The 13,689-nt window shown below is 33.9% G+C and overlaps 1 protein-coding gene across 1 annotated transcript; it reads left to right on the forward strand.

Moving 5' to 3' along the window:
- Positions 1–275: 275 nt before the first annotated feature.
- Positions 276–2,611, forward strand: PA2 (peroxidase 2). The gene is made up of 4 exons (XM_086424093.1): positions 276–551; positions 681–872; positions 963–1,128; positions 1,899–2,611. The coding sequence occupies exons 1-4, from the start codon at positions 345–347 to the stop codon at positions 2,315–2,317; spliced, it is 984 nt and encodes a 327-aa protein (XP_086280219.1). The 5' UTR covers positions 276–344; the 3' UTR covers positions 2,318–2,611.
- Positions 2,612–13,689: the final 11,078 nt, after the last annotated feature.

The following is a 13,689-nucleotide window of genomic DNA, read 5'->3' on the forward strand; positions in this document are numbered from 1 at the left end:
AGGTGTTTCTATCAATAGAAAAGCTGATTACTTGCTCCCAAAGAAAAGTCTTCTAGCTTTTTATAAAAATTTTAAAAAATAAATTTTTTTTTTTTATTAAATGGTTCCTTAGAAAAATATTGGAAATGTGGTCTTATTTGCACCTTTGAAAATAAATTTTTCTTAGAATTATCTTCGGTACAAAGATGACAAATTCAAACAAACCCTATAAGTCTTGAAATGTTTACTTGTTGCTTAGCTGTTAAGCCTGTTTATATTTCATCATCTTTTCTATATATAGACAACATGATTAAAGTTTCAAATATAACTTCAAGAGCATAAGCTTTTGTTCTACCAAAAAAACCATGTCTTCTCCCTCCTTGAATACACTAGTAACATCCTTAGTGCTTCTCTTTTGGGTGTCTAATGCTCAATTAAATGCCACATTTTATGCTAATACATGCCCGAACGTTTCGAGCATTGTGCAAGGTGTGGTCCAACAGGCTTTGCAATCAGATTCCCGAATTGGCGCTAGCCTCGTTCGACTTCATTTCCATGATTGTTTTGTTAATGTAAACTCAAGCCCTTCCCTCCATTTTTAAACTTAAGATTTCTCTTCTCTTAGAACCAAAATTTTGATACAGTTTGTTTATCATTTGTTACTAATTAAGAGAATATGATTTTATTTTTTCTTGTCAAAGGGTTGTGATGGATCGATTTTGTTAGATGGTACAAGCAACATACAAAGTGAAAAAAATGCTGGTCCTAATTTTAATTCAATTAGGGGTTTCGATGTTGTTGATAACATCAAGACTGCATTGGAAAATTCTTGCGTTGGTGTCGTCTCCTGTGCAGATATTCTTGCAATTGCAGCTGAAATTTCAGTTTCTTTGGTATGTTTTGTAACAAATGTTGATCAAATTAAATAATCCTCTCAACAAAGAACCCATGTTGTATCGACAGCTTTTAATTCATGGTTGCAGGATGGAGGTCCCTCATGGACTGTTCTACTAGGAAGAAGGGATAGTACGACGGCAAACCAAGCTGGAGCAAACAACTCAATTCCTAGTCCCTTCGAAGGCTTAACAAATATAACGTCGAAATTCACAGCTGTTGGACTCAACACCAATGATTTGGTGGCATTATCTGGTAACTGTTCTTATAGTAGACATATTTATTGTGTTATAGATATCTTGAATCTAGTTGGTGATTGATTACTATGGACGTCTTGCAACTCATTTTAGGTTAATGGGAGAGTTAAGGATACTTATGATTACAGAAAAACTATATTTATTTATTTATTTCATGAAAATCAATTTATCAAGAAAATTGTTGTAAGAAAATGAATTACCTCGAAAAAAAAGAGTTTATTGGGAGAGTTAAGGGTATGTATGATTACAGAAAAAATATTTTTTTCATGAAAATCAATTTTTCTCGAAATTGTGGTAAGAAAATGAATTTCCTCAAAAAAAAAAAAAAAAGAGAGTTTGCCAGTGTTTGATTTAATATGAAATCGTTAAAAGAGAGATTTTAATTTTGGGAGTGAGGTAATCAATGAGAGAATAACATTAGGATTTTCCAGAGAAAAATAATTTTCTGGGGGTTGGGTTGGAGAATATTTTTGCAAGATGGGAAAAATGATTTGTTTGCAAAAATGTCCCATCATGCCCATCCCAATCACATTTTCTTGGGAAAAATGTCCAAACATACAAATACAAGAGGGTTCTAGAGCAGGTTTGAGAGAGAGATATATGAGGAGAATCCTATACTGTAATCTAATTTTCCTTCATTTTTTGTTATTGATTGTGAGGATTGATATGGGATTTGTCAGTCATAAAATTAATAGGTGTTCCTAATTAATTGTTATCAACGAAATGTATAGTTTATTAAGAAAAAACATCGGGGTGTTACAATTTCAGGTGCCCACACGTTCGGCCGTGCTCAATGTCGGACATTCAGTAATCGATTATACAACTTCAATGGCACGGGCAACCCTGACCCAACGCTAGACTCATCTTACTTGGCTACTCTTCGTCAAACATGCCCTCAAAATGGGTCTGGATCCAACTTGGCCAATCTTGATCTCACCACACCCGATGGTTTCGACAATAACTACTATGTCAACCTTCAAAACAACCGAGGGCTTCTCCAATCTGATCAAGAGTTGTTTTCTACAAGCGGAGCTGCCACTGTCCCCATCGTTAATAGTTTTATTGGTAATCAAACCGCATTCTTTCAAGCCTTTGCTCAATCAATGATAAACATGGGTAATATCAGCCCATTAACCGGGAACAATGGAGAGATTCGGTTGGATTGTAAGAAAGTTAATGGAAGTTAGTTTTTTTTTCTTTTTTTTTCCTTTTTTTGTTTAAATCTTTAGGGCTAAACCAAGTTTATCACAATCAATGTTCAATGTTTTGGTAAGGAATAGAGGACCAATGTTGGAGAGTTAGTTTTTTTTATAAGAAAATTCAGACCTTGTACTTCTAAGAATTAATTTGAGTCTCAAACCCATGGTTTCCAATATGGTCTCGCTTAGGAATAATACTGAGATGGATCGTATCTTAGACAAGATGAAAGCTTTTTAATGTGTAGATCTATGAACGAGAAAAATGGGATCTGATTCGTGGCATCTCCTCTCATTTGTGAATGATACCGAGATGACTCAAGCAAGTCTTCATTTTGTTGGATGATTTTTAAAACCATGTTATCTTAATCCTTTGAATAATTCAACATCACACGTCCCACTAATTGACTTCTTTGACTATAAAAATGGTGGTCTTGTCCAAGGTATCTCCACTCATTGTGGAAGATACTGAGATGACTTAGTAGGCAAGTCATCTTAATCTCGGACGATTTTTAAAATCATGTTACCCTAATCCTTGTGTACTTCAACACCACGTACAGATCCTACTAATTGACTTTCATGACTAAACCCATCAGTGGGACAAGTGGTGGTGTTGGAAGTGTCGAAAGGAGTTAAGTTTGAAACTTGATTTTAGTGGAACACATGTTAAATTGTTCGAAGGCAGGGTTAGGATTTTGTCAACGTGAGGATAAATAATATTTTTGCAAATTTCAAAATTTCTTGTGGGGGCAAGTGCGGTGGATTTTGTTTTTTGTCGCTATTAGAATATATAAATCCTTATGAACATTTAAAAACTATTGTGCCCCTCCCTTGCCCCCCTTATATAAACAACGAGTTGAGTTTGAAACTCGATTCTTCACGTCAAGTAGAAAATCTCATAAAAGATTAGAAGAGTTGTTTATCCATAGTTTCAAAACTTGTCGAATCAACTTGCAACTCGGTTGAGTCAATTTCACTCAATGAAGTGACTAGTCATGCATCGAGTTGGGTTAGAAACTCAATCTAATCTATCATTACATATCTAGTATCTTCGCAGAGAAGAAAAAATATATTTATTTATTTATTTTAAAATATTAAAAACAATTATTCAAATATTTATTAGTTTATTACTTGTGAGAATGATCACCATCAATTCGACGAATATATGTTTACTCCAACGACGAGATTGACTTTGAGTGGCAAAGCCCACAAAGATCTTACAGTGGGATCATCCGTCGGCCACACCAAAGCCCACAAAGAAATAAATTTATCTCCGTTCATCCATCAAAGTAAGAAAACACAAGCCAATGGGTTTGTTTCATATGTTTTGTGAACTGAAATTTGGGATTGGTTAAAAACTAATCTAAAACATGAATCCTAAAGGTATGAGATGTCATCTGGACCAATGTGTCAGTCCACATAGTCTTGTTAACCTCTACAGAGACCTAGATTTCATGGGTTTGAGAATAATTATAAGCCCGACATTACTTTGCTGGCCCGACATTACTTTGCTGGCCCAAAATTAAGGCCTTGGTCTCATTTTTCAAGGATAGGAGAGCTAGTATGATTGATGACAATCAGTGATGCCACATTAGTTCAGATATTATGGGTATTTTGGAAAATGAACATTATATGATCTCTCAAGGTGACCTATAACCCCCTCGATCTCTTCGTAAAGAAACATCGAAGTTTAGTATAGTAAAGCAACACTAATTGGTGGAGGTTTCCTTAACTTCATCAACTATATATCTGCAATTGAATATCCAATATGATTTGTTCCTTCATAAATTATCGAGTGGGGTAACATTTTATTTTGATCTACGAAGGTTTAGAGGAACATCCACTAAAATACAATTTTATGGCTTTCCATAACAACACCAAAATAATGAACTTAGGAAATCAAAACAGGACAAATGGTAAAGAAAATTACATAAAGATTGAAACTGCCCCCATAAACTACTAATAACTATTCAAAAATGACATGAAATTAATAACTTTAAGAATGGCGCATTGAATATGGCTGGATAAATATTCTAGAGCTACCCCAAGAGCAAGCATAGGTTCTATGTGGGACTAACGTATTCTCCTCCTCGATCTACTTTTCTTAGATCTTCGTATAGATGTATAAACCTTAACTTGATTTTTTTATCAAACATCATTTTCCTTCAAGTTATTTTGATGCCCATGGAACTTTAGTTTAGAATCCTAATCATTAATGAGCCTGCTTGTATATAATTTTTAAGAAGTTGGGTCCAAATTTGTTGAGCAAACCTGGACTCCATGAAGATATGAGCCTCATTCAATTGATTTAAGATACCCAATGAGACACATTAAGGTCCATGGGCCTAACTCAATCTTAAAACCATGGTTATAAGATGAGAGTTGTCTTCTCCTTATATACAGCACAGATTAGGCTCCAATAGGCAATCACAATGTGAAAAAAGCCCAAATTTGACGGCCCTACATCATCAAATTTCATAAAATTCGACGGACAAAGGGGTCGAATTTTTCATTGTCAAATTTTTTCTTTTTCGACGGGCCAAAACTATCAAATTAATGAAGGATGGGGGAACTTCAATAGCTCTAAGCCGTAAAATGTGGGAATATCTAGAATTTCGACGGTCTTAGACCATCAAAATCCAGTTTTTAAAATTCGTGGGCCTTGGCCCGTTTTTTCTGTCAAATTTTCCAATTTTCACGTAGTGGATGTGGGTTATCCAGAGCAAGGGAAACGCTTCCACACATCAAGAAACAAACATGCCCAGTTTTGATATGCCTAACTCAACCTCAAAACCATGGTCATAAGATGAGGGTTGCCTTCTACCTATGTACCTCACGGATTGAGCTGCCAGTCATAGGAAATGTGGGACTATCGTTCCAACAAGACCAAACTATCTTGGGTTTCTAGTCCCACCCATTAAGGCCAACCATCCAACGAAGCTATGTCTAGTGACAATAACTCTGCTCCAAATCAGATTAGACCATTCGCAATTATTAGACGAAGATGTAAGAGCATTCACCAAAGAAATAACGAAGAATGTACCTGATTTTGAAGGGAGTCCCATTTGCCTTTGCAAACTATCGACAAAACTTGAGCATTTATTCGCAATGGAATTGTAATCGAGTTTCTACTTGGAAAATATTTCACAATATTCCAGACGTATGTCATGGATCATACCATAGATAGGAATCAGCCCCTTCTGAGTGCTACGAGTAATCAGATCCTTAGTTTCGATTTCCTGTGTCTTACGGATTTTATGCCCTGTCCAAGATCATTTAGTTGGAGTAACATGGTCTAATATTGCTTTCTTCACTTAAACCGATTGTTACTAGCCCAACCACTTCATAAGGAAAAGAAGAGGCACTTAAATTAGCTAGTAATGACCCAAGTACAATGCAAGATAAAAACGTTATTTGAAAGTTTCCCTACATTACCTTAGGAGTATACAAATGTTTTCAACTAACCGAGTGAAATTTTCATGCAAGATTAGCACCAGATCATTAGAAATCGACACATAGTCGCTCAATAGACTTGATAACTCTGATTGAAAGAATGAACGGTCAGTCCAAAGACTAAGAGCATCGAGTTGCCATCTACCTGCCTAATATAGAATTTTTATTTTCCAAGATTGGATGACCAAATTTATTGTGTCGATACATGGGGAGCAATCTTGATAGCAAAGCCTAGAGGTTGCATTGCGAAAACATTCTCTCTCCAAGGGTGGAAAATCACTTTCGACAGCAAAATGATATCCAAAGAAAATGCCCAATCTAACACCTAGAAATCATGTTTTTTTACTATAAAATCATTTTCCATTTGCAATCATGTAGACCTTAAAACCCTAATCACTCTTTACATTTGTATGATAGAAAAAAGTATGAAAATCAATATAGACTAAGTCCACCTTATCTTGTATGAATTGATTTGGATTACAAAACCATAGTGAGAGAGAAAATGATTAAAGAAATAGGATTAAGCATGCAAGGAGGCATATTTGTACCTTTTCAGGTAGTAAGCATTTTATTATTCTACTTTATGGGTAGAGTGGTTATTATTGTTCTCAATAAACTTCAATCAGACCATAAGAACATGTAGCTGATAGTAAGGGTCTCTATAAAAAGTGGGTCAGATTTTGTCTCTCTTTTCCTTCTCAAGGATCATCATGAAGAGAATGAGCTTATAGGCATGCCTTTTGACACAATACCCTACAACTCTAGGGCTATTACCTTGTAATGATACCTCTTTAAATGAAATTTAATAAACATGAGTACTTTAATTTTATATATTTATATGTACAGTTTTCCATGTGCAATCATGCAGACCCTAAAACCCTAATCACTCTTTTCATTTCTATTATAGTATAAAGGAACAAAATCAATTGAGACTAAGTCTACCTTACCTTGAACCAATTGATTTGGTTTACAAAGCCATAGGCAAAGAAAAATGATTAAAGATATGGGTTTTAGCATGCAAGGAAGCATCTTTGTACCTTTTCAGGTGTAGTGGTTTTTCTCAATGAACTTCACTTAGGCCAGAATAACAAGTTGATGATAATAAGGGTTTCTATGGAGAGTGGGTCAGATGTTGTCCCTCTTTTCCTTCTCAAGGATCATAATCAAGAGAATGAGGAAATAGGCATCCCTTTTGACACTATGCCCTACAACTCTAGGGTAATTAACTTGTAATAATACCTCTTTAAATGAAATTTAATAAATATGGATAATTTTAATATACCCTTTGAAATTCTCATGAATATTAGTGGTCATATTTTTAAATTGATGATATATATATTCCCTTGGTTAGTTGTTATACGTTATTACATGATTGAAATACCAACATAAAATTAATTCATGATTTTTGGGGGTTTCAATTTAATCTTTATTTTTAAGAAAATTATTTAAAGGACAAAGGGATTTTTATCTAAGTAGTCCCTAAATCTTAGGACTTCTCTTAATATTTCATTTAATAAAAAAAATTCTTTCTAATCAGTCCATGAACCTAACTCCTCACATTTCTCCTGATTGAAATGTTGAATGTGCCCTAACCGTTTGAATGCATTGTTTTCATAAATAAATAAATAACTAAAATAGATTTTCAACATCCCAATGGAATTTCGAAGACTCCATTCTAGCGGAAAGCATTTGAGAAGGAATAAGCAATTATTTTCAAGGGGGGTTTAATGCATTTTGAGTATGCGTGTAAAAAATTAGGATTTTTTCTTCTTTTTTTTTTTTTTTTGCTTCATTTTTTTATGAAAATTGATTAAAGATAGTACTTTTAGTTTGAAATCATTAGACTGGTCATTATGTCAAGTTTTTAATCCATCTTTCTATATATTTAGTCGTAAAAAGTTTGAAAAATAAAAACAAATGGGTTTTATCAGTGTAGAGCTCACCAATTTTTATTGACAAGTTCAACATTTTTAAAATTTTATCAAATTCAACAATAAAAAATATAGAACTCAATAATAAAAAATGGTGAGATCGACAATAAAAATATTGACCTCAACAATAAATAACAAAGTGATGAGCTCGACAATAATGAAGGATCATTAAAATAAAAGATTTACTAAATAAATTATAAAATTATTGTCCAAAAATAAGGGATTATTTAGAAAGAAATCCTTCCATCTAGGTCCTTTAAATAATTTTTCCTTATTTTTACATGAACATGATTATCATGTGTAGTGGGCTTAGCACCTCATCATGGAGCATTTATGTGGCATTTGAACTAACACAATTGATGGAACTCGAGTTAGCCTTTTCCATTAAGTTCCGTCAACTCTCTAAAGTTTTCACCTACTCAAGTCTAGAGAATAGTCGTATACTATGATACCAACTTTTGAAAATTGAAACCTTAATCACAGTTAGAGAAGTGTTGCCCAAGTGAGTGACAAGGTTGCAACACATCGATATGAAAAACAATATGGGTCTGAATCATTGTACATCGAAAATGGGTGGAGAGCTTCTATTGTCACACCAAATTTTGCTAATGCCACCCCTACTAATTCTTTGCTAATGCCATCCTTACCTTAGAAAAGGTTGGTGTGACAATAAAATTACATTAATGATATTCTCTTACAATTACCCCAAATCTAAAAACTAAAACAGATTCTATACCAGCATGATAAAAATTGGAGGAAAAACGAGTAATTGTCATATTATGGGAATGCATGCAGAGGAAAATCGCTTATAGTCTATAACTCTATATGCGAAAGCAAAAGGGAAAACTACGGATGTTAGCCTTCACTACAATCTGATAATCAACTATTTGGAATCACTGAATAAAGAATTGTCTTTGCAAACACAATATTGAAAAATCTTGGATAGATAATAGTGTAAGCTCGACACAAGACATCATAGCAATCAAATGGATCATTGTCAGTATATAATTATAGTAAAAAAGAATCTCATTTTGTAAGGGAATTGGATTTTTTTTTTTTTTATATTAAGAAGGTATTGTACTAATTGTATAAAGGAAGTCATATTGTTTCGTGTCATTAGCTAAAGACACCACTTGGATTAGACATAGACCCACCTTTCTTTCAGATATTTTCTTTGGTTCAGGTCAAATGGTGGAACTCACTTTTCCATGGAACTTAGTTTTTCATTTTCATTTTTCAAAGGAATACATATTCCATTGGAAATGAATTTCCTTGCAATCATACAAGTCATAAGGTCTTCTATGATTGTACATGAAAAATTGATGTAAAAATGATTTTTCTTGTCAAATAAAATTTCCTAGCATATAATTATAACTTTTTCTGTACGTATATTCCCCGTCCCAAGTAAATTTCTATATCAAAAAATAAATTCCCACCTTACCCCCAAAGAAAATGACTTCTCACCCTTTTAATGATACTCCCGCAAGATTAAATCCACTTCAAAATTAAAAATCAACTCTTTTTTATATTTTCCTTGTAATCAATCGAAGATCAAGTATTCATTTTTCCACATAATTTTTCTTGACTATTTTCTCATGGAAATAATATTCTTTTGAAAATGAATTTCCAACAAGCATAAAAACCCTAGGACTTTAATCCCTCCATTTCAATTGCTCGGATCCAATGTTTAGAAATTATCAAACAAACTTATTTTAAGTGTGATAGCCATCAAGTGGTTCAGAAAAGATGGCCATGGGAAGGTAGTGTGGATCAACGTGGCAGTATGTGGTTTGACTAACACAGGGGACAGGTGTTTCTGATCAACAGTAAATGCAAATGTTGCGGTAATAAGTTGATGTACGAAGGTGTTTATGACGAAGGAGATGATGATCTGACAAAGGCTTATGGAGCTCTTTTACTCGACATGATTGATGGGCCTACAGGCTATGATTGACCACACGAGACTGGAGGAGTATTTCTCAAGCATTAATAATAATAATAATAATAATATCTTTATTACCAAATCCCTCCTTTATCTTTCAGTATATTTATTTTAAAGGCCACCATTCATATTTTAATAATTATGATATCTCCACCATCATCATTATTTCCTCTCTATATATATTTTTATTTTATTTGTTTTGTCCAACAAATGTCTTGTGTTTCCATCCCACTGACCTTGGTGGCCTAACTGATTAGGAGCCTCTCATCATTGCTTGCATATGTTGAATCATGTAAATATGTAGCTTCCAATCATTATTGTTGATTGTAGTGATTTCAATGGATCTCTTTAGATCCGATTAGCATCAAAATTGGTCCGGTCCAACCATGGTTTTAACATTTGGTTTTGCGTCAGTCTTGTCTCGTCTTGTCTAGGCCTAATATCAAGTCGTTTTGGATAAATTTTTCAATACATTTGAGACGTCTTGTTCAAAAAATTAAAAAATTGAATGCGTGGTATTAAATCTCGGTCAAAAAGCAACTTGTGAGTTAGTCTCGTTTAGCTCCAATACCAAGTTAATTCGGACGATACATTTCGGTCTCAAACGAGTTTGAAAACCATGGATCCAACAAGATATTTATTAGACCAGAACCTATCGAATCTGTCACTTTTAAGTAAGGGAGCAGAGCCAGGATTTTACTATTGGGTGAGGGTTCAATAGCAACGAATTTTTTTATTCATCGTTGTTATTTGTCACGACAACTCTTTAATCCTTATACCTTGAAAATTCTTGTGTGGGCATTTGCCCTCACCATAAATCTGCCCCTTTGTATAGTGTTGTGGATCGATGGATCCTATAATTTTCAATATTTTGAATCGATCGAACCCAACTTGATTTGATTTAACAAAAATATATATGAAATAAAAATATATATCATTTATATATTTCAAACACATTATCATATCCAATCCATGTAGGTGATAAACCGGTTCCCTATCAAAATCCAAACCCATCATTACACGGTTGGATTTCAGATGTGATCTATTATAATAAACCAATTTAAGATTTGAAAATTATGACGTTTTGAAAAATCCAAACAAAACAACAAATAATTCTCAGGCTATAGGAAATGAGACATTTCGATAAGTTGTGATTGGTTGCGCAATAAGTGACTTACCATTATTTTTATGATACATATAATAAAAATATCCTCTATAATTTATAAAACAATCCTCCATAATAATATTACCATGAGTTACTAATTAATAGTATAAGATTGACCAAACTCATAAACAACATACATGGTAGAGATTTACACGTCTAGGCATGCCGCAACACATGCGTACGTGCATTTGTTTAAATAAAATCATTTAAGGTCTCTAGCAATTAATATGTCTACATGTTTTTGGCTCATCCCTTTGTTGTCCAACATGTCAAAAGTCTAATTAGTATCTTAACTGAGAGGAATTGAGTAATTTCCACCGATCATGCCTCTATTCTCTTACGATGGGTAATGATAAATAAAATGTTTCTTTCGTAAATGTTATTATATATTATAAAAGTCAAGTTCCTATACTATGATAGTATAGAAAGTATCCATAAATTTAATTTTAAAATTTTTTCAGATGATTATTTTTGTAAGGAAAATCTTAGAGGGACTTTGATTTTCATTGTGTCTTACACTACATTAATGTGGTGGCCAGAGATGTGTTTCCTTGAGATACAAGTGAAAAGCATCTATGATTATGTGTGCACCTCCTTGTCAGTGCAGTGTGAAACACAGTGAAAAACGAAGCCCCCAACACGATTTTGTAAATATAATGATGAGAGCTTTCTAAGAGTACTCTTTTTTTTATCACAAATTTTTTTTTTTTTTTTTTTATGGGGGGGGGGGGGGGGGAGGGGTTGATAGTTACAATATTTGAAATGAATGGATACTAAATAACCAACAAGCGTTGGGCAATGGTCAAGGCATTCCTCCAAAAAAGGAAAGATCTTGAATTTCAAACCCCCTCGTTGACCACCCACAAGGAATCATCCTTGCTTACCAGGTATGTGTGGTTTGTGGGGTATTGCATATACCCGGAGGATTTGGACGAGATATAGCGCTCTAAGAGGTCAGTTGCCTCGCCCCTGCTAGTCGGGCCTAGGGGTTTGGAACCTCGTCATCAAAAACAAAATGTTAACTAAATCAAATTTATATTTTCAAGATTGAAGAGAGCGCTTGGATAATGTAATTGATTGAAATAAAGCAGATTTTTGTTATATTATAAGTTCAACCAAATATGTGGGCTTGTTAAATTTGGTTAAACTTTGTGAGTATTGCTAACACAACTTGGGTTTAAAATCCATCTTCACTTATTAAGTATTGACACTAATCGTATTTGCCTAGCAAAAAGAAAAAAACAAACAAAAGTTTGATCAAATGTGTCCTTAAAAAGTTAATTTATTTTGAAATTCGTATTGTAGATATTTGATTTTTGAATTCGAAAATCACCTCTACGTGGATTTGGAGTCGCCATCATTCCCTTTTGTAAAATGGTGTAAATGGTCACCTGGGAGTATTTTTCGAAAAAAGTGTCATTTTGGGATCTTAGTGACTCTCGTACGAATAAAGTACCGAACTACATAAAATCTAGGTAAGAGTTCTGTTAGAAAGAAAGGAAAATGTTAAGCACCATTCTCTCTTCATCAAATGATGGTAACCTCGAAAGGCATGGTCATTTTCAGATAAAACGAAATAATTAGATAAAGAAAAGAATCGAATGATCGACAACTTATACACTAAGAATAGATTTACTATCGGCTCGAATTATAGGGATCATCTCATTGAGAGAGATGATCCTTATAGAAATCTAACCTTGGGAACATAGTTTTGAAAATTGTTGGCTAAGGTTATGAGCTTATTCTCATGGGTTGAGAAGGGTTTAATTACCAATTGCCTCAAAACGAGTTGAGTAAGGTGTGTACAAAGGGTGTTTAAGGATTTAAAATAACTTTCTTTTGAAGGTAGTTACAACCCATATACTTTTAATCGAACCAAAGTCCGATCTACCAAAGGTAGGGAAGGGTGAACACTATATATTAGAGATTTTTTTAAAAATAAAATTAAAGAAGTGAAGAGGGAAATGAAGAGGGGAAAGAGGAGGGAGTTGTGCTTTCTCTAACCCATCTTGAAGTCTTGACTTCTTCTTTCTTCTTCTTCTCTTTTTTTTTTTTTTTTTTTGCTTAGGTCTTTAGTGGAATTTAGGAATTTATTTTAAAGGAGAGGATACAGTGAGAAAAGAAGAGAGTTGAGCATAGAGGAGTTGATAATTTTGAGTTCTTTAAGGCTTGATAGCATGAGTCCTTCTTTAAAGACAAAAGAGGGTATTTATAGGATTTTTGGATTTCTTTTAAAATTAGAATGTCAAATAGGAAAGGTTAGAAGGTAATGTCATGAGGTGTAGGTATGAGAGAGATGTTATTTGGAGGTTGGAGAGGGGTATTTGTGTAAAATAATGGGAATGGGTCACTCTTAACCCAAATGAATTGGATTCTTCCACCCATATAGGTTGGGTGTTAAATGGGGTTAAAGGGTGTGGTGTTTGGTTAAAAGAATGAGTTATGTAAGAGATTAGATGATTAAGTTTTGGGAGGGTGGAGGAAATTGTGACATATGTCAAAAAAGTGTAAGGATGTATGTTAGGTAAGTTGATTAGGGAGAAGGGGTGTGGGTTTGTTCTTTTTTTTATGGAATGATGGAGATAGGTTATGACCTGAGTGTGGGTTGATTTACTTTTTGAGGATGATGATGGGCTTGGTTAGAAGAATTTGGGAGGTGAATGGTGGTGGTGACAAATGTCTCCATTGATGATCAAGGGTTGCATGGATCTTGATTGGTGTTAATCATGAGTATGGATATGGGTAAAGGTATGGACTTTAGGTTTGGACTTGATTAGGTTGGGTTTCTATCTTGATGAGGGCTTAGGTTTTAAAATTGGCTTGAGTCTAGGGTTTGAAATAGAATTGGGTTGCATGGGATTAGGATTAGGTT

The sequence above is a fragment of the Akebia trifoliata genome, chromosome 14 (genome assembly GCF_017979445.1).
Source record: "Akebia trifoliata isolate Shusen 1 chromosome 14, ASM1797944v1, whole genome shotgun sequence".
Taxonomy (NCBI): Eukaryota; Viridiplantae; Streptophyta; class Magnoliopsida; order Ranunculales; family Lardizabalaceae; genus Akebia; species Akebia trifoliata.

Bases quoted from the DNA above. Each gene is read 5' to 3' on its own strand.
- PA2 (XM_086424093.1), top strand. From the start codon at position 345: ATGTCTTCTCCCTCCTTGAATACACTAGTAACATCCTTAGTGCTTCTC. The intron at 552-680 runs GTAAACTCAAGC...TTCTTGTCAAAG, and splicing joins TCCATGATTGTTTTGTTAAT to GGTTGTGATGGATCGATTTT. The intron at 1,129-1,898 runs GTAACTGTTCTT...TTACAATTTCAG, and splicing joins TGATTTGGTGGCATTATCTG to GTGCCCACACGTTCGGCCGT.